This window comes from Melospiza georgiana, chromosome 9 (genome assembly GCF_028018845.1).
Source record: "Melospiza georgiana isolate bMelGeo1 chromosome 9, bMelGeo1.pri, whole genome shotgun sequence".
NCBI classification, from domain to species: domain Eukaryota; kingdom Metazoa; phylum Chordata; class Aves; order Passeriformes; family Passerellidae; genus Melospiza; species Melospiza georgiana.
In genome coordinates this window covers 21,385,860-21,410,544 of record NC_080438.1, presented here as the reverse complement: position 1 = coordinate 21,410,544, position 24,685 = coordinate 21,385,860, and the positions used below count along the sequence as shown (strand labels likewise).

The following is a 24,685-nucleotide window of genomic DNA, read 5'->3' as shown; positions in this document are numbered from 1 at the left end:
TTTTGTACTTAACATACTCAAGAAGCACCTGACTAGCTGATAATCTGGCAGCCCCTCACCCCCACTGGAATGATGCTGTAAAAAGGACAAACACATTTCCAAAAAAGCCAAAACCACTGAAGAAAATTATCAGACATGATAAAAGTCTTGGTAATGGAAAGCCTATGTACTTTTGAGACAACTGCTCTGTACAGAACTTTTACTGTTATCTGTTATGCTTCAAGACATAAACCAAATTGCTTTTGCAAAGTCAGATAGTAAAGACTACTCAAACATCAGAGTCACTGATCTTAAGTTTGGAGAGAAGCCTAAAACACAGTTTAGTCCCTGCAGCAGTTAACAACGTGCTCACATTTGAATGATGCAGCACAAGGACTGATGGGGAAATTGGGAAGGCCCTTTGTCTCAGAGTGCAGGATGGCAGCACTTTCCAACACAGGGCAGTCAGCTGTGCAACTGTCAACAAGAGCAAATCTGGCACCTGCAGAAAACGTGCCAGAAACAGATAACAAAGCTCCTGTTCCAGAACAAATACTATGCATAGGAGCTCCTGAAATCACTGAATACTGTCAGAGGTGAGTGGCAAAACCTGCTGCAGGTGAACAACAGAATATCCTGAGCTGGAAAGGACACACAAAAATCAATAAAATCCAGCTCTTGGCCCTGCACAGAGCAGCTCCAAGAACACCATACCAAACAAATCCAACTGTTTCCTACTAGGTCATCATTTTAAGATGAAGCTGTTGAGCCAGCTGTTTGCAACACAGGTAGTCTAACATCTGGCACCTAAAAGGTGCATTTAAGTTCTACAGCAGTTTGGGGACAAAGAATGAATGCAGGCACCTTTTCTCTGGAGGGAGAGCAGCAGATTGAGACAAGGAGTGTATTTTTTAGTAACACACAGGTAGTGTTCATCCTATGAGAAGTTAATACCAAATTAACTCTGACACAAGAGAGGCAAGTTTGTTAAGGGCCTGCCAGCTCTTCACATTTGCTCACAGCACATCACTTCAGAGGCTTACATACCAGCTCAGACGTCCAAGTGCAGTTTCATTGCTATTGCCTGGACCAGATTAGCTGTGGCTGCCAGACTCGGGTCTTAACAGATCCTGGTTTCATCAAGTCAACTATCCCATTCATCAAAAAAGTCATTTAATACCCTGAGACCAGGAGTTTTGGACATGGTAAAAGGAAAAAAAAACCTAAAACAAACCAAAAAACCACAAAACTCCCCCCCCATTATCTCCTTTCAGAATTTGTTTAGGCCTTCCAATACTGATGAACAAGGTATTCCAGCACAAAAATAGGACAGATTACCTCTATGCAAAACAGTGTGCAAATCTTTGCTACTTATCCTCCTGACCCTATAAAAACATAGGGCTAAAGATTTTCTGTATAAAAGTTGCAGTTTATTTCTTTTCTGATCAAGAGTTGTATCACTACTCAATACTACATTTTATTGCTAATCACAAATTGATGCACCGGGGTTTCAGAAGGGTTTGGTTTATAGCGTTCCTATGTAACAAAAGGAAAGAAGTTACAAATCCAGACTTTGCAGACACATTGCCATGTCCCTATAGAAGCAGGGATGCATTAGGTCTGTTTCATTAGAAAATTCTCGTCTTGAACATTTTCTGGAGAACACACAATCATGATTTTCTCCAGTAGGAAAATCCACCCCATCATTCCATGCAAAAAGAAGGTGGCCAATCTGCTCCACAGCTTAAAATCCCTTTCCTACAGAATGGGAAAGGAACATGTATTTACACTGCTCCTACTGTGGTGTGTTAATGCTTAAATTATTAGGAGCAAGTTGGCACATCTTCCAGGTACACCTACTTCCCAGCTCAACTCAGCTTCCTATGGCTGGGGTAGCAAATTCTCTCCACCACAACTGAGATGTGTCCTAATACTCTATAAAAATGCTACAGTAACCTTTGCCAGACAGCAACACGGCAGCACTCCTGCTTCAGAAGAGCATTGCACAGCCTTTCAGTTAGAACACACAGCTCAGTGCACACTTCACCTGTCTCAGACCCAGTATTAGCTGCTGCAAGCAAAAGCCCGTGGACACACGATAGACAGTGCTGCCCCAGAGCAGCACTGCTTCAGATACCGCTGCCCTGTCATCCCCAACACTGTGATGCTTGGATCTCAAGAAGGGAGAGTTAGGACTGTCCCTTTATAGTCATATTGCCTTAGAGAAACTCAAAACAAACTCTTTGGGAGCTGAATGTCTATTGGGAGCTGAACACCTATTCTTGTTAGAAGGCTGCACTTCACAAGGCTCCAGAGAGATTTCACTGGTTCTGAGGCACATACTATTAACAATTAAACTTATGATTAAGTAAGTCAAAAGCACTATCAGAACAAAAATATTAAATGGAAGGTTAAATAATTTGTCCTACAGGATTCAATTTCACATTTCACCTGTTCACACAAGCACCTCCAGTCTGTTCAGATTTGAACAGCCTACAGCTCAACCTCAGAAAGGAGGTGCTGAGAAACAAGAGACTGAAGCTGCTTGCGACAAAAAAAATGGATATAAATATAAAAGAGGTTCCATTTCCAGCACCAGTAATACTGCCTGCTCAAGCCCAGGTGTGGTTACCAGGGAGACTCCAGGAACATTATTCAGTTTAAACAATAGACCACACTATTCTGCAGCTGCCAGGATTCCTGGCAACAACTCCCCAAAGAGTTTGCCACCTGTCAGAATTGTCTCTAAATAAAAAGCAAGACTGCTCAACAAGATGAAAGCAACATCCCCAAGCTGGCTTATTTGGTAAGGACCCAACTTCAGACCAGCAGTCTGCAGGCATCAGCTTCAGCAAATGGGATCTCTTTCACTATACAACAGCTGCCTTACAGCTACTGCAGAGCATCAGCCTTTTAGCTTCCTTAAAATATAAAAGAACAAAACCCCAGAAGAAACCCTGGATTCAAAGCATCCAAATATGGCCTGTTGTACTGGAACATTTAAATCCTTGGGGGAGGTGGGCATCTTCTTCCTCTGCCACAGGCAGTGTTTACTCCATGATGGCCCGGTACAAGGCAGGTTCGATATAATCTTCACGGTAGCGTGAATTGATCACTCTTTGTCTCTTCCTCTCTTGACTGACCTCCTTCTCTTCGAAGATCTCTGTGAAGCGCATATCTGAAGCAATTGACTAAGAGAAAAAGACAGAATTAGTCACTAGAGCACAGATGAAATTCCCTGTTTCCACATCCTCCAAGCCAAGACACATGGGAACGTTCAGCTTTCTTCAAAAACTGACTAAACACAAAAAGAAAAATATTTAAGAAATCTGGATTTACAAGTCTGGGGATAGGTTTAAGTGAACTGTAATTAGAGATCTAAAGAATCTCAAGTTTCAAATGTAACAGAGCACTTAATTTAAATTCACAATCACTTCTCAGAGTAATAAACAGTCAGCTGTTCCAAATTTTGAATAATCTAGTACAATTTCTGCTTTATGGAGCAGGCATGTTTAAACACCTGGTCACAGAATTCAGCTATAATACATTCTTTCTTAAGCCTCTAATAGTATGTGTGCCTGCCAACAGATCTGCATCAAGGTGTGTGTGTTTGTGCTGTAAAGCACGACACCCCAGTGTGCTGTTTGTAACTACAACTTTTGTAGTGGGAAGTGTAAAGCAGTGGGGTAAAACAGAGTGTGGGATCTCCACCCTTAGTGATAATCAAAACTTAATTGGAGACACCCCTGAACAACCCTTTCTGAAAATTACCCCTGTTTGGAACAGGTGTCTGGAGAATTGCAGAGGTCCCTTCCCACCTGAATTATTTTACAGGGTCAAGAAACAGCCAGCTCTTTCGACACAGCCCTACTAAGAGCTGCTCAGAACAGAGGGTAAATGAAAGAACTTGGCCATTCTTTGAAAGAGAAGTACACAATAGAACTTATGAATACAAGTATGAAAAGGTAGGCTCTCTCAGTCTGTGACTCTGTGATACAAACTCACACCCTTGCAGAAGGAGAAATTCTCTCCAGAGGGAGACAGAACTTAGTTTTTGTAGCCTGATCAACTACTGAGCTTTGCAACAATTAAGGAGAGCACCAGATTGTATTTTGCGGCTGCCACATGCTCAGATTGCTGTTCAAGCACAAATTAGAACAAATCTTACTTCTTTAGTAGAATTTGCACCCTGTTTACCTACCAGCCTTGACTTCACTCTCTTAGGAAGCTCCTCTTCAAGAGTGTATACATCATCCCGTTTCACCATCAGTTGTGAACCATCTTCAAATTCCACCTAGAAGAGAACCAGAAGTTGTTCTGTCAGAAGTCTCAAATTAGAACCCTGCCACAGCTCCCTAGAAGTTGCCTTCTCCCCACAGAGCTCTCTTGTGAAATAATCTTCAACCACTTGAAATTTATAAGATACATATGCAGCTATGCAGACTGCAATATACTTGAATCAAACCATCAATAATCTCATTACAGTAATAGCCCAGCAAGTTTTGGCATATTCTTTTAACACCTGACAAGACAGTCTGCCTGTTCACTTTAATACAGCCTGACTATTCATCCCTTTGGAAGCCTGAAAGGCATGGTGAACTCCCACCAAAAAAAAGGAAAATAAACTTATTTTAAGTAGTTTAAATTACAGCAAGAGTCTGATGAAGAATTGCAGACAAGCAGTTTTCAGAAGTGGACACTTTCAAGGTTGCCAGAGGTACATACAGCTGCAAGCAATCACTTCCAGCAACTGTTGCCAGCATCTGTCATTGCTATCACAGTGAGAGTATTACCCTGGAGTGCTTAAGCATGACACCCCTACAGCAACCCTGTTAACATGATTGGCTTGTTCTGAGTGATGAGTTTTTAGACAGCAATTTTATACCTGGTACATCTGGATAGCGTGTGATGCGACAAACTTTGCTCCATAAACTTGTCCGTCTGTCCATCTCACCTGCACGACTTCCCCTTCAGCAGGGGGACCTAACTGAAGACAATCTCGACTCTAGAATAAAGAGGGAAGATGGGAGAGACAAGGAAGGTAAGGAGCCTCTTTATGTGAAGATTCAGCAAACCACCAAGGGGTCACACTGCACACCACCCCAAGAATTCTCCATTTTAGGAGATAAGAGAACTAGGCTGAGAGACATTCATTTATGTCATTTGCATTTATATCCCAACAGTGGTAACTTCAAAGTATTTGATGTGAGGATGGCATGCAAGTATCAGCAAGTTTTCCTTCAGACCTACCATTGCTAAGCAGCCAGAGATTAGCTGCACTCCCTGTTATACCTGTCTCTGTATGGCCTCAGTTAAGTCACTCTCAGGTAACATCCCTAAGGCCATCCTGCAGCACAGCTCAGCCACTACAGGAGCCAGGGAACAATTACCAGATCCCCTGATCCTCCACAGAAGCAAGAACTGACTCATACCATGGTCCTATAGCACAACATACCACAATGTCCTCTGGGTACAGGTTATCACTGAAGGAGCCATCATCAAAGTTGACCTCGTAGAAAGTCTCCTTTGCAAGGCTGACCACTTCACATTGATAGAAGCGACCATTCTTGTGCTTGCTGATGACAATCTGTCCAGGAGACAGATCCTGGAGTGCAGCCTTAGCTCGCTGAGAAGAGAAAAATCACTTCTTATACAATGATTCAATAACAAATTTGTTGAAGACCATGGCTGCAGTGCTGGCAGACAACAAAGCAAAACATTTTAGTTCAGGTGAGCTACTCTATTTCTGCCATCATCAGCAACATTTTTAGAGAAGTTCTGCCTCTGGAATGTTAAATACTTAAAGTCTTATCTGTTATGTGGTTAAAAAAGCTGCATGGCAACTTTAGAAACTAATCAATCACTTAAATGTGAAATTCTGTGACGACTCATGCAGACTGGATGAGTGGTCACAGTAGTACCAGCACTAACTCCTGCATATTAAGAATCACAACATAAATCTCACTAGCGTTTCTCATTTCAACAGCCACAGGAAGGATGTGATGCTTCCAGTCCTTCTGGTCTGCAAACCAAAGTATAATAAAGCACCTGACTAAGATCAGAGTAGCAGCAAGGTTGAGATCAGAATCCAAGACAAACACTGTTAGATTACATTATCTACTGTGAGACAGCCAAGCCTTCAATGAAGTTTCAAAATAATCACACAATCAAAAACTTCTCAGTGCCTCCAAGACACTGCAGTTCCAATCTTTGGAATAACACACCTACACACCTCAGCCTGAGATGGAGTCTTATGCCTGAAGCAGGTAATGAAGACAACAAATGGCCAGTCATCAGGCTGCATCATGACTCCTGCTGCTTGGGCACAGCTGACATGAAAGGATGTGGGACACCGACCATGTGAACACTGTACACAGCAACCTGCAATTCTCTTTCTCCTTTTCTTGCAGAAGATGCATTTCTGTGGACAGAAAACTAGAGGTTATTTTGGTACTAGATTTTACCACACACCAAGGGTTAGCTAACAGCTTATCATATAATAGCTGTGGCATTTGTTGGTTTTTGACTAAACAGAAGGAGGCAGATACCAGTTTTAGTTTATGACAAGAAAATAATTCATAAAAGTAAAGTAATGCAATAGAGGAAAAATGTAAAATGTAAAATCAAGCTCAACATGAACAAAGCATGCAACCCAAGGATGCCAGTAACACATCTTAGATCAGCTTGCAATGTTCCAAGTCAATAGGGCCTTTCAGGACTTGACTAAAAAGTTACATCAATACAAGTAACAAGATTAGAACAATGGGAAATGACCACAGTAGTAACAGTTAAAATTCTGTCACAACTCAGTTGGGCCTGAGGGGCAGTTGTAGGAGAAGAATGTTATGTGCAATGCATATGCATAGCAGAGTCATTTTCCCCTCAATACAGATGTTAAAAGCGTTAAGTACAGTTGCTTTCCTGCTGAAGAGCTTCACCCACTATAGGAATGCCTCACATATCCTGAAGCATCTCAGTGCTTGACAGCAGTCAACTAAGCAAACTGAATACTAGGGAGGAGAAAAGCAAGCATGTTACCTGCCACATACTGGAAACCCTTTTGCTGGATCCTCATGTGAATAAACAAATACTAGAACAAGGAAAATTTTAAAAAAATGGCAGTAGGAATAACTGCCATCTCTCATACACAGAGCTGAGCAGATTATACAGTTCAGTCTGGAGACTGAGCCAAGATGACTTGGGTTTGATGGGATAAGCAAAACCCCTCAGATTCTGAATGGACCAGAGACACCACTGATGCAGCACAGGTGATCCATACCAGTCTGAAACGCTGCAGGGGGATTTTGCCAACATCTACAGGACTCCGCTCTGCAATGTTCACAAATTTTGCCTCCAGTACAGCCACAGCACACATCACATGAACCCACCTGTCAGGGCAAAAGAGAGGAAAAAGAAATTAATATGCACTGGGCAAACAGAAGATGCTTTGGAGTTAAATACAGTTCTGTTCAAGTTTGCCATACAAACCACCATAAATAACTTCTGAGTTTGATCAGTGTAATCCTACTGCTACTAACAGGCCACATGTAGGGCAAGCCCAACATTTCTTCATACTTAAAATCTACTCCTAAAAGGTTTAACAGGAAAGCAACTCAGTGACTCCTGCTTGGTAAAAGGCTGCATGGCCAGGGTTCAGTTATTCCATGGTGCTACAAGTCTGCCTCACTGCTACATTGCATCAAATAACTTTAATGATCCACCCAAAGGACACAGGATGGGCAGCTGTATGCACGTGTTGCTGTAGAGGTACCTTGAATTTCAAAGTTGTGCTGCTTAAAACTATGGTTGCCCTTTGTCATTACTGTAACCACAAATAAGATGGAAAATCAAAATCCTCTGTAGGGAAGGTACTGAGAGATGCTAATTCATTTGGAACCTTATTTTTATGTGGTAGGTTATACCTCTGCATATTACAGCTCTGCATTATCAAATGCAAAGCAACTCACAGCTGCTATCAACAGAATGAGAACCAGGCATAACTTAAAGAGGCCAGAAGTGCTGTGTGAGAACACATTGAACACACAAAGTGTGATGGGTGCTGTTGGTCACTCTGTTACACCAAATGCAGTTTACCCCCTTGCCCTCAGATACTTAGGAACTGAGCCTCTCCTTAAAAATCAAAAAAATCTGGAACACTCACTTGTCATCATTGGCTCTCTGCAGTGCTCCTCCTCGTAAGGAACACAAACAGCAGTCCTGGAGTAAAGAAGAAAGCATTAGCTAGTGCACAACACTTGCTGCAGAACTTCCACCTCAAAATGCATACCCAGAGGAAGAAAATTATTCTGCTGTCAGAAGAGAGCTAACTACCTTGTACAGATCAGCTCCTCAGCTCTCAAAAGTTCTGCCCTTAGGGAAACAAATATAAACTCCAAATCTGTTGAAAGCAAGCAGAACCTACTACTGAAGGGTCACCTTTTTTGTTATGGGTTCCTTTTACACCTGCAATACCCCATATCCTTTCAGGATGTGCAACAGGATCTGGAACAAACATGAGGAAATAACTGAAAGACTGACCTCTTCCACTGACCTAGAGTCTGTGTAGCTGTCTGAGGGAATCCCATTTTTCTTGCTTTCTTCACATGTACATACCTGCCTAGTTATTAACACAAGTTATTTTCTGGCTTAGAAACAGTAGCTACCTTAAACTCAGACAATGGAGCTATCCCCACACTCATGCAGAACATCTTCCCTCTGAGCTCAGCAGCTTTGCATTAGTTAAAAGGATAACATTATGGTTTAAAAGTACCAAAACACAAGAGACTGGCTCCTAAACATTCTCTAAATTGTGTTCTTTTCACAGGATAATTAAAAGAACCAACACCCACAACACTAAGTGAACTAACTTTGCAGCCAAGTTCCCAGATGTACCAGACTCCATCTGTGAAAAACTTTATTTACCTCTTCTAATGCATTTTCTGTACACCGGGAGCACATCCAGTCTTCAGTGGCCTTGTCAGGGGACACACCATAACAACCTAGAACAGACACATCTCATTTAAGAGTTTATTTAAACTCAAACCCATTTCCCTTGGGCCCAGAAATAGAGCAGGAGTTCAAATACACACCAGGATGATGCTGTGTATTTGAAGTCACCCATGCAGCCAACTGCCTACCCCACAGGCCAACAAGTAAGTACATACTCAGTTCCATAAGTACATACTTACTTCCAACAAGTAAGTACATACTCAGGGCTAAGGGCTGAACTTGGTCTATTTGTACATTAGATCAACTGGCAGAAGCCAGCTGTGATGTACAGGCTCAGTATGGAGAACACCAGGGCTTAGGGTAACATCTGGATGCACTCACTGGCATGAACACAGACGTGGCAGTTCTTGCAGGTGATGAGTACGCTGGTTCCATCTTCCTCCAGGTAGGGAGTTGAAAGATTGAGGTCAGTGCTGCAGCCAGTTGCAGTAAAGCACATTTCAGGAATCAGGGGTTTAGTTCGGATCTTCCCATCTGCAGCAGCTGGAGTTACTCCAGAGTTTTGACTGCTGCCTTCACATTCTGCCTGTGAGGGATGGGTAGGGAATTTAAATTTTACAAGTAAAATGGTCTCACATTATCTTTACTCACACATTATTTATATCCAGTTTAAAGAAAAAATGAAGGTAGCGAAAGATCATAGAGTTGGTAGGTTAGGTGAAAATAGAGTTACGTTTATAACTATTATAACTATTTATAGTTATATTTATAAAATTCTTAGCTGCTGTGGCTTCAGAATGAAATTAATTTCTACTCTACTTAATACTATACTGAAAGTCTGAATTGCATCCATCTAATGAGCAACACTATACACATCAAACTGCTTCTTTTTCTGACAAAAGAGGTAGAATCACCAAGCCCACCTCATGCTCTACAGGCAACACCTCTTCTGCATATTCCCCCTGTAATACAGAGTATCACAAGACTGCTATCCATCAGTGTACACTAACCTCAATATGGAACGATTACCAACACACAAATAGACACCTACCACAATCCCCATTACTTTTTCCCAGTGTAATTTTGAATAAGTCCAATGGGCTTTAAAACTAATTTGTTCCTGGAAAATAAACACACTGAAAATGCAATTTCCCATATAAAGCTCAGGAGACTTTCAGGCTACTCTTTCATAATTTATTCTTCTAAATCAACATCAAATCAAACAGCTAAGACATGCAAAATTTACAGATGTGTATTTCCAGTAAAGCTACTCCTCTGAACAGTTAAACAGAAATTAATTTTTCTCTTTCAAAAAATGTTCAAACCATCTTTTGTACCTTTTAGGCTACCACAAAAGTAGCTTGCCTAATCTTTAAAATTACTATTAGCAGAAATTGCAGTAGCAGAATGAATCTGCACTGTCTCTCCTACAGTGCCTCAAAAGCTGGGGAGAAAACGTCCAGGTAATGCTCAGAGTAAGAAGGAAACTGACATTTTTACTACAAGTCTTGTTCAGTCTAATTTTGTAAAACTTACTGATTTAAACTTACATTGCATGTCAAGCAAAAGACAAAATGACTGAGGGAAATCTGTAACAAAATTTAAGAACAAAACAACTTTTTTTCCCCCTAAGCAGCAAATACTCCTCTTCTTCCCAAGGAAAGTGCATACTTGTCTGGCATTCTGTGCCAATTTTTTATTTGAACGGGTAACTGAAGTGAGTTTCCAGAGTTGCTATAGACTTTCTGAAGTTGGAACAAAGACTCTAACCACAGCTCAAATCTTGGAAGAGTTTCTGCTCCACTGCCTGGTGTAGACATTTGAAAACCTGCAGCTAAGAGTTTTCTGCTCAACAGCAACTTACAAAAAAAAATCTTCAGAGAACTTCAACTGTTCTCAAATTGTTAACTTTATACCCTTCAGCACTAGTAAAATCCTCATGTACCATACAGTTCCTAAGTAGTATTTCCATTTCTAAGAACTTACTCTCAGATAGCAATAGCAAGACTGAATAGAAGCTATGGTCTGTGGTTTTCATTAAAATTAGGAACTATATGAAATATAAATCTACAACAAAAATGTGAGGTCTTTATTTCCAAAACTGTGGTGAACATGTTTCTAGTGCCACCACAACTACAAAGTCATCACAAATGAATCAAATATGCTTAGTGTACGGGAAGGGTCAAACTACCTCAAAGTTGCAGGTCAAACATGCAGACAACTATCAAGCTACCTTAAAATTATTTATCTTAGGTATCTAAAAAAATTAATTGAGGGACTCTTGCCTACACATCTACTCCACACGACAAAAGACTTCTGCACCTCATCCCATGCTACTGTCATGGATATGCTCCAAGACCAGACAGCTTTCAATCTATATCATCTACAAACACAGCCCTAAATTCTTTTAAGTAAAAGGTTTTCTTCCTTGCCAGCTCATCAAAGACCATGTACTATGAGAGGACCTAAAGTGTTTTCTTAGAAACATTTTAGAAGTGAAGGAGTCAGTGTGGAAAGGAGAAGTGATGTTTTATAGTCAGTTCCAGCAACATTTAAACTCCATTCTGTGGTTTGAGCAAAAGCCACAAAACACAAAAACTTCTGCTGAACAGCTGAGTGAGCCCCTGGGGACCCACAGGGGCCCATCACAGGCCTGAGGATGTTCACCCACTTGTGTTCTCCTGGAACAGCTCCTGGGAAAGGCTGCAACATTGATACAGCTTTTGTTAACTGGCAATATGCAAACCCACATATTTGAAACTATGTACCACAGCAGCACCTACTCTGTGGCAGCATGAAGAGTCTGGGTTCCATACCTGATATGCCTGGAAGAGCATACAGACAGCACAGTACGGGGGCTGCTGCGCCATGCTGCGATTGTATTCTTTCTCAGCCTCAAAGTTTGGCGGCCGATTCTGCCACAGCTGGCTCAGTGGCTTGGCCCATGCTTCTGTCTCCTCAGCCTCTTCTTCAGGAGTTAGCTGCTCTGATGCCTCTGTGATAAGAGAGCATTCACTCAGTGACTGTGTGGCCTTTTATAGATGTTCTTCTTGTAAATGAAACTAAATAAGGCAAGAAGCTATGAATGGAGATGAAAGAAAGACTGCCAGAAAGCAAACTGACAGAAGGGTGATGGAAGCCAGTAACTCAGTCTCCTTTCCAAGAGGCTTCTACTAATCAAGCAACAGGGCAGAACCAGCTCCAAATTACATCTACATCAAAATTAAAGTCATCCACTGTTGTGGTGTGTTTTTTTCCAATAATCCACCAAACACTTTGGCATTAGGGTTTTTTTAAAATCCCAAACATTTACATCAGTGACTGGAATATTCTAAGGCAGATGCAGTTAGGCAACAGTCTCTGGTACTGGTTTAATTTTCCTTTCCAAAGAAAGATGACACCATCTGAGAGAAAAGTTGAATGATACAATGAGATAGGCACCTTGTCTAGGAGGCAGAGCTGTCACTTGCTGACTCCTGTTTATCACCAGTTACTTACTAGAATATCCCACACTGCCCACAGAAGCTGAGACCCTCTCTCCAATTTCCCAAGGAGCACAAGGCTTTACTTACCATCATCACTGATGCAGTCTTTCACCAGGAGTGGGTGATGACGGGGGAGTTTGCTCAATGGCTGGCGACGGCCCTTGGACTTCTTACTCTCCTTCACTGAGCTTAAGTACTCCTTTCCCACCTGGACCAGGAAAGGAATTCAGCTGTCAGTTAGCACATGCCCTTTGGACACCATTCTGGAAAGAATTTACTTTGAACTTAGAGAAACTACTTCAAAATGCACATATGCTTCCAAAGTAACTTCAGCTCTAAACTCTTTTTCAAAGTGCTCAGAGCACTTTTGCTATGAAAAACTGGACAGAGCTGTACTAGTTCTGTTGAGTCAGTAGAATGGACACTTTTCACAGGTCCCAGTGTAGCTTTTCATGCACGTCTGTTTCTTTAAAGAATCATGTGAAAGACAGAAACAAAGAAAGACAAGTTGGATGGCTCAATTTAAAAGAGCCATGATAAGAAGTCTCATGAATTCTGGAGAAGCCTCACTTTGTGGGTCACTTAAAATATTCCAAATTTAAAAGTAAAAATAAAATAAAATAAAATAGAAAGAATACAGAGCTCATAGACATGTCAAACTAAAAGGGTTATTTTAAATGAAGGACACTTTAATTCTTTCTTATTAATTGTCTTGATGTCATACCAGACAGACTGGAAGAAGGAAATTGCAAGAACAGCTATTTCCTCTTCCCTTAGCCTCATACAAAAACAAGTGACACACTAACAAAATTACTACTAACCTGACAAACAGGTCAGTAAATGTAATGATTTCAACAGTCCAGAAAGTCTCCTTCTAGGTAAGAGCCTACCCTTTTTAAAAATCTGTTATTCTTTTTAAAGAAGTGAATCTTGGATTAAATACATCCTACATATGTTTAAATATCATCTTTTCATAAATGAAGCCAGAAGAGAGCATAATAATCATGACCTCCATTCTCTTACACAGAGTTGTATACAAGACTTCTAAGAAATACTGAACTTAGCATTCACAGTTACCACCTAATGGAAAATTTATTTCAAAGTACACCCCTCTGGGGAAAACAATCCACACCCATTCAAAATTTCACCTTTTCCCTGTTCAGAGCATGTGATGGAGACATCAGCATCTGCAACAGAATGTCTTCAGTTTAAATAGCCACAACAACTCTCAGTTTCAGCTTAATTATCAAGATTGGTCTATCTGCAGTTCCTTTGCTGTAATTCCCATTCTTTAATGGGAAGAGACTTAAACAGGAAAAACAGACTTAAACAGGAGAACAAAATATTGGAAGGACACTACCAGATAAGATTCTAACTCTTCTTTTAGGCTATTTAATAAAACATTCATTGGCAGCTTTTTAACACTCAGATTTACATCCTCTCAACCAGTATTTTTGTTGTATCCTTTCTCCTCTTTTAAGAGGACATAGAGATGTATCCATGTATGCAATTTTATATTAAAAACCCCTCATCACATGAGTGTGCTTGCAAGAAAGGCTGGAACAAACCAGATTCATTTTAGGTACAAACAGGTGTCTCTTAGTACAAAAGGACCTCAATCATTCTGTAACACTACCGTGTCAAAAACATTAAGCTATCCTTTCCATTACAGCACTTAAATAGTTTAGAGAAGTTCTCAAGACAGGTGATCTCCTTGCTTACTTGAAGGGCTAAGTATACAAGACTTTCATCTGAATTCTTGTGTGTTTAGCAAAACCCAGAGCTGCAACCTGCTCTGCACCAGTGAGATCAAACTGTCATCTGCACAGATAGGAAGTTTTGTCGCAGCAAATTCCTGACCATGGAATTACAGCCCTCCACCTTTCAGGTGTTTTGCCTCTCATACCTCTGTCAGTTCTTGCTCAGTGACACTGGAGCTGGCAGTGGCTTTCCTCCCTGAAGCGTGTTCGCTGTCGGAGCCGCTGGCATCGCCCTTGGCGTAGCTGTGCACGGTGAACACCCCGGCTGGCCCCGGAACCGTTCGCTTCGCCAACGCATCACACGATTCCGAGTCTGAAGAGTAGCAAGGTGAGCTGGACTGAACACTGGATGCAGCACTCTGCTTTGAAGCTGGCAACACTGAAGTGGAATTTGAAGCATGTGAAATGGAGAGATCCAGTGCAGCCGCTTCTTGTTCTTCTTCCTCAAGCTTTACCGGTTTCAATTCTTCAAATTTGGCTGAGTCCCCACGATCTGGAAGAAAAGACAGACTGACTTTTTCTGAAGCCTGAGCAGAAAGAGAACATTTGTGCAACTATTTGCACAAAGCCAGACAGAAAAGCAAACTACTACACACAAAAAAGCAACAGCGCACCATATAAAGAGTAGATGATTAATTCAAACACCTATAAAGTCATACATTGCTTAGTCAGAGAGAGAACAAAAGCATCTGCCCATTGCCTCTCCCATCACAAGAACTAGGGTACATAAAACAAAGCAGCAGACAGTGAATGCAAATAAACACAGATGATCCTTTATACAGACGTGTGTGTAGTTAAAACAGCCCAACTCCTGGCCATATGTTGCTGTGTGTAAGTGACTACAAACATTCATGGAAGACTTAAAAGATTATTAAATACAAGCTGCAGACAAAAAAAACCACAACCAAAACAACACAAGAAGGGCTGGAAAACAAAATACAAGAGGAGGCATCAAATGTTTTCCCTGTTCTTGTGTTGCTCCATGTGCCTCTTGCTCCTCCCCTAACAGCAAGGATAACTCATCCATTACAACCTACAAGAATTTTGCCCAGCCTACTTATTACAAAATTACAAGTAACACACCTATAAAGCATACCAGACCCACACTACCAGGAAGTGTGCATGTGTTTTACTAAGCAATTCCTATAAACAAGACACATTGCTCAAGAGAGATAAAAAGGAGCTTAGACTACTGAGGCATCCCATATAATTCTGTATGCAGGCAGGCAAAATAAAAAGAGTAAATATCAAAAACTAGAAAATGGTAATATTTCAAGTCTTATAACAGTAAATTTCTGAGGCGCTACCAATGGCTCTGACAAACCAGTGTTTGCTTTTTTGGACACAAAAGCATCCTACCAACTAGCATCATATTGAAAAGTGCCCCGACAAGTGTGGCACACAGTTACCTGGAAGTTTGATCCTTTGTTCACCTTGCTGCGCAAATTCACTCGTGGGCCTCTCACAAGGCTCTGCCATGTCCGCTTCATACTGTGTGGAGCTCAGCTCCTCCTTAGGGAAGGCCTCACTCTCACTCACCTCCTGAGGCACTTCCAGGCAGACCCTGTGCCTTTTTGTTCCTATACGGTGCTTGGGGATGCTGCAGAAGACAAATCCCTATGTCAGGTTAGCAAACACATAACTGTGTTACATTTCTGTATGAATGCATAAAATACCGTCTAGTTTGGACCAGTGTTTTATGAGACAGCCTCTGGAAAGCCAAATAGTTTCCAAATTATTCTGAAGTGTTTTCTTTGCCTTTAGAGAGGAAAAGTCAGTAATCCCTAGACATGACTTCTCAGCATGCTAATCATGTATTAAGGCAGCTCTCTCTAGCCAGGCATTCTTTACCTTAAACAAAAAAACCCTCCAAACAAAACCCCAAACAAATCAAACTAAACAACAAAAAAATTCACCACTAAAGACAGCTTTAGGAACAGTAGCTGCCACTGACCAAAAAAGATTTAACTGCAAAATGTAAGATGATTAACCTTCAGCAACCAAGAACTGCACACCAATACCACAGCTTGCAGCACTGATTGTACCAGAATTTGCTAGCAAGTACTGTCCCATGATCTCAATACAACCCCTTTATCTACTGGCCTGTCAGTGCAGGGTACACACTGCCAATCCAGGCTTTGGAAGTCTGTCCTAAGATGAAGAACAACCTTCCAAGCTGGTGTATTTCCTGCTTACCACAGACCATCTATTAATGTGGACTTAAAACAGTACAAAAATATTAAGAGTAAATCCTGTTTCTTCCAGGAAAAAAGATTATTGCTAACTCTCCTTGTTCTATCAGAATGGCAAACATTTAATTGCAACTGGGTTCAAATTCCAAGAATCCAAGAGAAAAGCAGAGGACTATATAAAGCTGTACCTTTTTGTCTCATCCCCATCCACCTCCTCTTTACACATCTCTTCTGTTTCCATCTCCTCAGCACACTGTTTCCCACTCTTGACTTTTTGCATGAGATCCCCTTTAAGGAACTCTGCTGCCTCTGGGGTTGGAAGAGCGTGGTCAATGACAGTCACGTCCTTCCCAGCTTTCCAAAGCTTGTAACGATCAGGCTGGTACTTCCTCACAAACACATCCATGGAGATCTTCACCATGTCCTTCCGACAGGAGCACTGAAGTCACAGAAAATAATAAGGTAAGGCCAAATACTCAACAATTCCACTCTGCATTTCTCTAGCATTTTGCTTTCAAGAGTTTAAGGAAAAAGATCCCACACTCACATGTAATTGAGCCTCAGAACTCTCAAGACTCTTTCCCAGAAAAATCAAAAAAGTATATATTAGGTTACTAAAAATGACAGAAAAGCCAGCAAAAAACATGAAACAGAAAACCAGATGTTATCACGACAACTAGGACAGAAAGCTCATCAGTCTTTTTACACAATTGCTGATTAAAGCTGGGTATTTTAAAATGAGCTCATATAGAAACAGGTCACAAAACCAGAGACTATAATGAAGAAATCAGAGCTACACAAACTCTCGGCATACCCAGAGCAGTAGAGGTTCCCTTCCCCCGGGCATGGTTACAACTAATGCTTCAAAGTATCCACTTCAATGTAGCTTCTGGAAATGTAAACCTTGTCTGACAGGCACCTCTACAGGGATGTAACACTATTCACTTTAAAGGTTCAGCCAAGATACTTATTTTGGTAAGTCATTTAAGTTACAAAGCTGCATTCCAGGCCAAACAGTCAATAAATAATGGTTAAAATACTGGAGAAAAATGCTGATGGGCTCCGTCCACCAAGCATACTCTTTCACATCTGAAAAGAGAGCCAGTTCCATGCTTTTCTCTGAAGCCTCGCATGAGTTGCACAAACTCACAAAACAGTTACAAAGTTACAAAACACGTTACATGCATGGTTGACACAAGGCACTAAGCAGGACCCTGCCTGGATGTTGCTACATTATGAGAAAGCAGACATCACATCTTAAAAGCTCGAAACCACTCTCCTAAAACAAACAGTGGGGGCTTAATGATGGCAACAGACCACTCACCAGCACCGACTGCTTCCCGTACTCAATCCACCGAAGAGTAGCGAAGTTGGTCGATTCAGCACAGTTAAAGCCGTGGTTGAAGCCAGCATGATAGCTATAAGGAAAGGTTATCATGAACTCTCCAGCCTCCTGTGTCACCTAGAACACAATTGAGACATCACAGTGTTACTCAGAGTTTAAGAAGGTTTTGGTGAATGTGATTAAAAGGAGCTCCTGTAGCCCTCTCGGCCGCACACCCAAAAATCCAGCTCACAGATGGTGGCTGGAGCTCCCTTCTGCAATGGACAGACTTGCTACTGACCTTCACTATTTTGCTACTTATGTTAAATATCTGTTTACTGAAAAGGCATGCTCAACAGTATTTTTATTAATACACAACAAAACTGGTCAATTTAGCACAGAAATGGTTATAAATACAAAGTACTCTGTCACCAGCTATATGAAGTTCATAAAGATACTTATCTGTATCAGCTACAGGTTTGGCTGAACAGTATCTAAGCTTGAATAAATTTCTACCCACACAGAACTTGAAAATTTATTGTTGTTTTCTTTTGCTGTTCACATTAGAGTACAACTCTCAGTCAGCCTTCCACTGCTTGCTCTTCAGCATTTCCCCCCTGTAAAGGCTTATGACAACAAAATCCTTCAGCTGCCCAGGCAGACGATACAGTGTTTCTGAATAAGAGCTCAAAGACTACATTTTAATATCTCTGTGTGGGAAGGGGAATGGCAGGTTGTTACTTGAGAAAGTGAGGAAGCCTATAAAGTTACTAATGTAATTAAGAAGTAAATAGGGGACAAGCCTTATTTTCTATTGAGGAAGCAGATTGCAACAAACAAAATTAACAGGGGGGAAGTGGAAACAAAAAAAGAAAAATCTCAATTCACTGAATACATATCTAAACAGTGAAGTGAATCTAACAGAGGAGATAATGTTTAGTTTTAAGTTTAAAATTATTTTAAAAAATCACAGAAACTTAAGCTTTTGTTTTTAGGAGCCTTTGACATCTGCTCTGGCTGCTGTCAGAAGCAAGACAAAGCTACAGCAATCTCCTGATCAAGCTGGTATAACCACGATTACTTTTCTACACCTTATCAAACGGAATTCCATATTTCTTCAGAATTGATGGAGAGATGAGAGTCATCTTGTGACGGAGAAATGCTTCACAGCTCTGGGCACTTCCTGGGAAAAAGCCTATTTAAAGTAAAGACAAGGAGAGATGTTACCTTTGTGCTCAAACTACATTTATTTTTCAGCAGTTTTATGAAAAACTACTGTACAGACACTTTTTCCCTATAAATATGGATCACATTATTTGAAGTGTGCTACTTTGCATGCTGAAGAAAAATGACAAACCCCTAAGATTTATCTTTTAACAGCTGCCAGTTTGAAAGAACATAAAAAAGGCTTCAAATAGAAGGATCCTCCCTTGCCCATAACTTTCCAGTTTTAATAAACTGTAACTAAGTATTTTCTCATTTAAGGTCAGACAGACCACAAGTTCATTATTTGTAATGTGACAATTTCTCTTGTGTGTATCCTGTAAGCAAACATTCAGAAGTAATGTAATCTATACTCTAAAAGGCAAACTATCAGTGCAGTCATGCCAACCTATGCTCTCCAAAACAGCAGAAACCCACTGCAGCTGTCCCTCCCATCTGTAGAAAAAGGCAGGACATGAACTGCCTGATTACCTTTTGCAAGTCTCTCCAGCCTTTTCCCATGCTCTGGAGGGATGGAGTACCTGCAGTTGTAAGAACAAGTCTGTTAAGTCCAAGTGACAACAACAAAATCTCAAAGTCTGAGTGGAAATTTTAATCAGTAATCAAGATGTGAATTACTTTTAAAAAAATTTCTCTATCTCTACACTTATCTTTTTCAAAGTTTGACGTAAACCTAAAAATCTTCATTGAGGACTTTTACCTTTCTATCTCAAGAAAAATCAACATGCAAAAGCTGACCGTTTCTTTTAACAACTTTTGCTCAAGCAATCAAGGAAGTCAAAAGTCTGATGTACATAATTAGCAGATCTGTGCAGCAGAACATGAATTGCAACAAGAAAGGGAAGAGCACTTCCTGAACTGTCTCATTTCACAGCAGTGTAACCTCAGTATACTCAGTGCAAGGAGGAACACAGGGCAAGAGAAAAAATGGAATCACCTCTTTCAGCTGCTCAGACAAAGATGGGACTAAGCTAGGTGCCACATCCTTAACATGAGCACAACTCATGAGTGCTCTTTAGAGCTACATCTCTCCCTGTACACACCTTTTTATGGGTGCCACAAAACTCCTGGCTGGTATGACTACAATAAACAAATCAACCTACGTAGTTTGCTTTCACTCTGGAATACAGTGCTATATTCTGAACAGATTCCTTGCTAAATTAATCAAGATACCAGCAAAGCTCACTTCTTCCAAGTACTGCTGTAGAAGAAGCAATGGCCAAATAGTTCAACAGAATGAACTATTCTGTTTCATGTTTCTCTGCTGCTGCCACTGCATGGGGTTGTTCATGGGTTACATTGTGCTAGCTATTATTTGCTTCTTCAAATTTGTAATAAAAGGCAGCCAAAAATATTAGTTTCCAACAAAAGTGCTGTGGAAACAATTGTTGAAGTTGCTTGGAAAACTCATTTGTGAACAGAAGGGCATGATTCACTCTTAAAATTCAACCCATGGTACAGAGAAACTCAGGAGCCTCCCCTAAAAAGAATTAAGAAATCTCAGACACTGGACAAACCACCCAGTGACATCCACTAGCCTGATGTTTAGATATATGATAAACAGCTACACGTTAAAGTCTATTAAAAACTGCCTGTTCCCCCACTGCCTGTGTGACCATACCCCTGCATGGTCACTTCAGAGCCTCAGGAAATGATAAGCAAGTTGGCCAAGTTTTGGCCCTACCACAGCAGACAGTGTCCATACTGTAATTCAGAAGAACTCCCTACATCAGGACAGCAACCAGACCCTTCTAGAAGGTTACCAAACAAATTCTACTGAGGACATGCTCTGCTCTGCAGCTCCTTACGTGTTCTTGTCAACACAGAGAACTGCAGTGCAAAGCTGGAAAACTGTTAATTATTTTAGTGAGCTCTTAGCTTTGTGACTGACGCCAGTATTTTATGGTACTGATTTTCTACATGCAGAAGATTCCTTAAAAAATCTTACCATGACTTGGGTTCCCCAAAATGCAAGTAATTAATACTGTAGAGATCCATGTCCTCGGTGTGCCAAGCAAAGGAAGTTTTCCACATGCCAAAATATAGGTAAGGAGTATTCACTCCTTCAATGGTTATGCCACTTTCATTCTCCACAATATCCAGGATTGTGTTCAATCTGCCAATATTCCACGCATCTACATGCTGAGAAACACAAGCCTCATGTCAAACAAGGATTACAAAGTACAGAATCACACAGCTGAGATGAGACTTTGTAAAAGCTTAAGAGATACTTTGAAACAGCACATCACAGAATGACACAGTTCAAGCTGCGAGCTAGTTCACCTAAACCTGAAGTTTTGCATGGTGGCTTGCACAGTGATGGCTTACTGGCCTTTAAGGAGGGGAAAAAAACACCAGTCAAAGTAATGATTACAAAGGAGAAATAATCATGAAGCTACAGCCTTAAGAGAGCAGAGAACAATAGCTGATGTTGATTGAGTTTGAGCTGATGTCTGAACCCTCTTCAACAAAACCACTTTTCATTCCAAATATCTTTTAAAAGATTAAATCATGAGAATTTAGGAGACAAGCAAGCAGAATGCAAATTGTCTTTGGGCAGTTATCATCCTACCACCTAAGGGCTATAGAGCTGTCCCACAAAAATACATACACCAGTGAATACCAAAGCAGCATGTATCCACTGATCTGCCCTTCCAACCCTCATAAGCCTTTCAGGACAAAGCAGTGCTTGGGCAATAGTGGTTTTTGCTTCCCCACACTGAAGTGCTAGCAGAGGTCCCTTAGAACGCTTCCTCTGTCAGCTGTCTACTCCAGAAGCTCAAACTATGCTAAGACTATCATTAACTTGTTCCAAAAGGTAAGAGTCAAATGCCACATTAGTATTTATGGAATGCAATGTACCAGGATAACTGTTACCTGAAAACCAGAACAGTTTCCTTACCTTGTCGTAGAGCGTGCCATTAACGTCAGCCCCGTAGATGGGGGCATTGAACGTAAGGTTCTTCCAGTATTTTCGTTCAAGGTCTTCAAAGTCTGTGTACCGGGGTGTGCAGTACCTGAAAAAAACAAGAAAGATACTAAAGACTTTGCAACCTGGTATTTGACAAGTCTGAGCCAATGTTTTCCTCGACTGAAAGAACAGAAAGCTACAATAAAAATCTCTAATATGTGTTACCAGCCAGAGGAGCAGTGAGAGCAGTCATGGCTCTGTTTCTGTTACACTTTGGAAATAAGTATCAGGAAGAAAATTACTTTCCCCATTTCTCAGTTTACTTTCATTTTCGCTTTGTGCACTTTTCCGGGGTGAGAACAATTTCACCTTCTAGCTAGCTACTTAGAAGCAACAACACAGTCAAAACCAGAAATGATACAAAGAACAACTAAAAAAAAAAACCCAAACAAACCCAAAGTTTTCTGCCACTGTGAAACTAGCAAACCTGCACAGACTCACCGTGGTAAAACATGCTGTTTACCAGCAAAATACCTGCTCTTGATGCTCATTCCCTGCTAACTATACACCAGACTATATGTAGCTCTAGGGGGCCAAATTTAGTCTTAACACCTATTTAATGTGTGTCTATATACATAGATTCCAGACAGTTACATACATAACATAAAACAGTAACTTTCATCAAATTATTCTATTAAACACAACTCTAAAATATCTGGTCTGTACTGCTTTTGAAAACTAAAACAAGCCTTGATGGACTGACTGTAGCTGGCAATTCCAATGCTATTTCTAATTACTGCAAAGGCTTTTTTGCTTTAACTCCTTTTCAAGTGATCTTCATCTCCTTTTTTATGTCATGAACATTCCTTTCTCCACTACTTAGTAAGTATTTCAATGGTCTAGCTACTGGAGACAGACAGACAGGAGCCCACAGCACAAACAGAAAGTTCTGCTGCTATTACACACCATCTTGCTGCACAGGTGACAAAGGTCCCCATGCACAGAGCTGCACAAGCAACCTCAACTGCCTGGGGCATGATGCTCACACTGCTGACCCCAGACCATACCGAGGACCTGGTCCATGTGGGGAGCTGTGGATGCTCCATCCCTAACAAGTGTTCAAAGCCTGCTTGGATCGGGCTCTCAGCAACTTGTACTTGAGGAAAGAGTCCCTGCCCCTGACAAAGCGGGGAACCAGGTGGTATTTAATGCCCCTTCCAACCCAAACCATTCCATAACTTAAGTGCCCGAGACCGGCCGTACTTGTCACTGTTGGCGATCCTGCGGAACTCGCGGACCGTCATGGCCTTCTTCTGGATGTTGTACTGCGTGAAGAGCCCGGACTGCCCCGTCACCACCTGCTGGATGGGCGCGGGGATGACGAGCTCGTCGATGTCATCGTAGCACTGCCGCGGCTTCCACTCCTTAGGCGGCACGATCTGCGGGGACACACGGGCCGGGAGCGGCGGCCGCGGCCGGGGACAGCGTCAAACTCGGGGAACTCGGGCCGAGCCCCGGCCGGGGCGCGCCCGCCCCACCGGCGCCGCGGCGTAAACAAAGGGCGGAGGCGGCCGGTGCGCGGCCCGGGGCCGGCGGCGCGGCCTCCGCCCGAGGGGAGAGGGAGTGTCGCACCTTGGCCAGGCCGGCGCGGTGGGCGCCCTGCGACTCCACGTAGGCGATGTAGCGGCTGAAGTCGCGGAACTCCTCCATGGTGGGGCGGAAGGTCATGATGCGCTGCCCCGGGTTGAGGCTCTCCAGCTCCGAGGCCATGATGCCGGGCCGGCCCTGCGCGGAGGAGGCGGGGGTGTCCTTGCGGGGGGCGGGACACCGTGCCCGCCCCGCCCCTCCCGCCCGCCGGCCAATCGCCGCGGGGTCCGCATCGGCCCTGCCTCCTCATTGGTGGAGGCCGCGTGCCCGTCAGGACCCCACGGCTCGCTCTCCCTCTTACGGCGGAGAACGCCACCGACTCACTCCCTCCTACCGCCATGCCCGGCCCGGCCCGGCCGGCGCGGCGGAACCCGAGTCCCCGCCCGCCGTGCTCACGTCGGCAGCGCGTCCCGCTCCTCCGCCACCCCCGCCCGACCCTCGTACCTACGTCCGACCGACGTATCCCTCCGCACCACGCGCTTAAAGAATCCTGCGGACCGCCGACGCCACGGCGGCCGTTCCGCTCCGCCCGAACCCCGCCCGGCCGCCCCGCCTCTTCCCTCCGCCGCCGCAGCCAATCGCTGCCCGCTGCCCTCTCCGCAGCCAATAGGAATTCGACGGCCGGCCGGGGCTGGCCGGCGAATCAGGAGGCCGGGCGCGGGGCGGTTGCTAGGCAGGCGGGCCCAGGCAGTTGCTAGGGGGCGTTGGAGCGGGGGCCGCGCCGGGGCTCCCTCAGCCCGCGCAGGCACGGCGGGGGCGCCGGCCCGAGGCCGCCCGCAGCCCACTCGCTTCCTTCCCGCATCCCCTCTGTGTCCCGCCCGCTCCCCGCCTCCGGGCCCCGGGCAGTGTCGCCGGGTGAAACCGATCCCGGTCCTGCTAGTGCCCAGTGCGAGGTGGACGCTAACCCCGGGTAGGTGGGTGTTACAGCGAGAGGGTGAGTTTGGGGCGCGGAGCGGTGACACCCAGCAGGCACCTGCCGGCCGAGCACGCGAACCCCGCTAATCACACTCCTACAGCTTCCGTGTGTAAACAAAGCCGGAGTAGAATGTGATGCTTGGCAAAGGTTTGGCAGCGAACGCAGACTGAGGCTGGAGCAGCACCAGGCCCGGCCCACGCCAGGGCGCTCGGCCAGCACCGTCCGGAACCGAGCAAAAGCCGCCGCGGCCTGCGGGTGCTGCCAATGATCCAACACCGTCCGTGTCAGGGACCGGGAC

General features: G+C 43.1%; 1 protein-coding gene across 2 annotated transcripts; it reads right to left on the bottom strand.

Moving 5' to 3' along the window:
* Positions 1-1,396: 1,396 nt before the first annotated feature.
* On the bottom strand, positions 1,397-24,006 carry KDM4A (lysine demethylase 4A). Of its 2 annotated transcripts, none has more exons than XM_058030412.1 (22): positions 23,916-24,006; positions 23,457-23,609; positions 23,088-23,263; positions 21,816-21,930; positions 20,862-21,055; positions 19,385-19,434; positions 18,781-18,884; positions 17,690-17,827; positions 16,554-16,804; positions 15,583-15,773; positions 14,320-14,666; positions 12,501-12,621; positions 11,745-11,923; positions 9,310-9,514; positions 8,902-8,978; positions 8,141-8,196; positions 7,259-7,367; positions 6,212-6,400; positions 5,435-5,605; positions 4,865-4,984; positions 4,181-4,273; positions 1,397-3,170 (listed from the first exon to the last, which is right to left on the bottom strand). In XM_058030412.1, exons 2-22 carry the CDS (start codon positions 23,592-23,594, stop codon positions 3,030-3,032), a joined length of 3,165 nt encoding a protein of 1,054 aa, XP_057886395.1. In that variant the 5' UTR covers positions 23,595-23,609; positions 23,916-24,006; the 3' UTR covers positions 1,397-3,029. The 2 variants fall into 2 exon arrangements, with proteins under 2 accessions (XP_057886395.1, XP_057886396.1); XM_058030413.1 differs by having other exon boundaries at positions 23,920-24,006.
* Positions 24,007-24,685: the final 679 nt, after the last annotated feature.

Bases quoted from the DNA above. Each gene is read 5' to 3' on its own strand.
- KDM4A (XM_058030412.1), bottom strand. From the start codon at position 23,594: ATGGCCTCGGAGCTGGAGAGCCTCAACCCGGGGCAGCGCATCATGACC. The intron at 8,197-8,901 runs GTAAATAAAGTT...TCTTTACTCCAG, and splicing joins CAGAAAATGCATTAGAAGAG to GACTGCTGTTTGTGTTCCTT. The intron at 4,274-4,864 runs GTATAAAATTGC...GTTCTCTTCTAG, and splicing joins ACGCTATCCAGATGTACCAG to GTGGAATTTGAAGATGGTTC.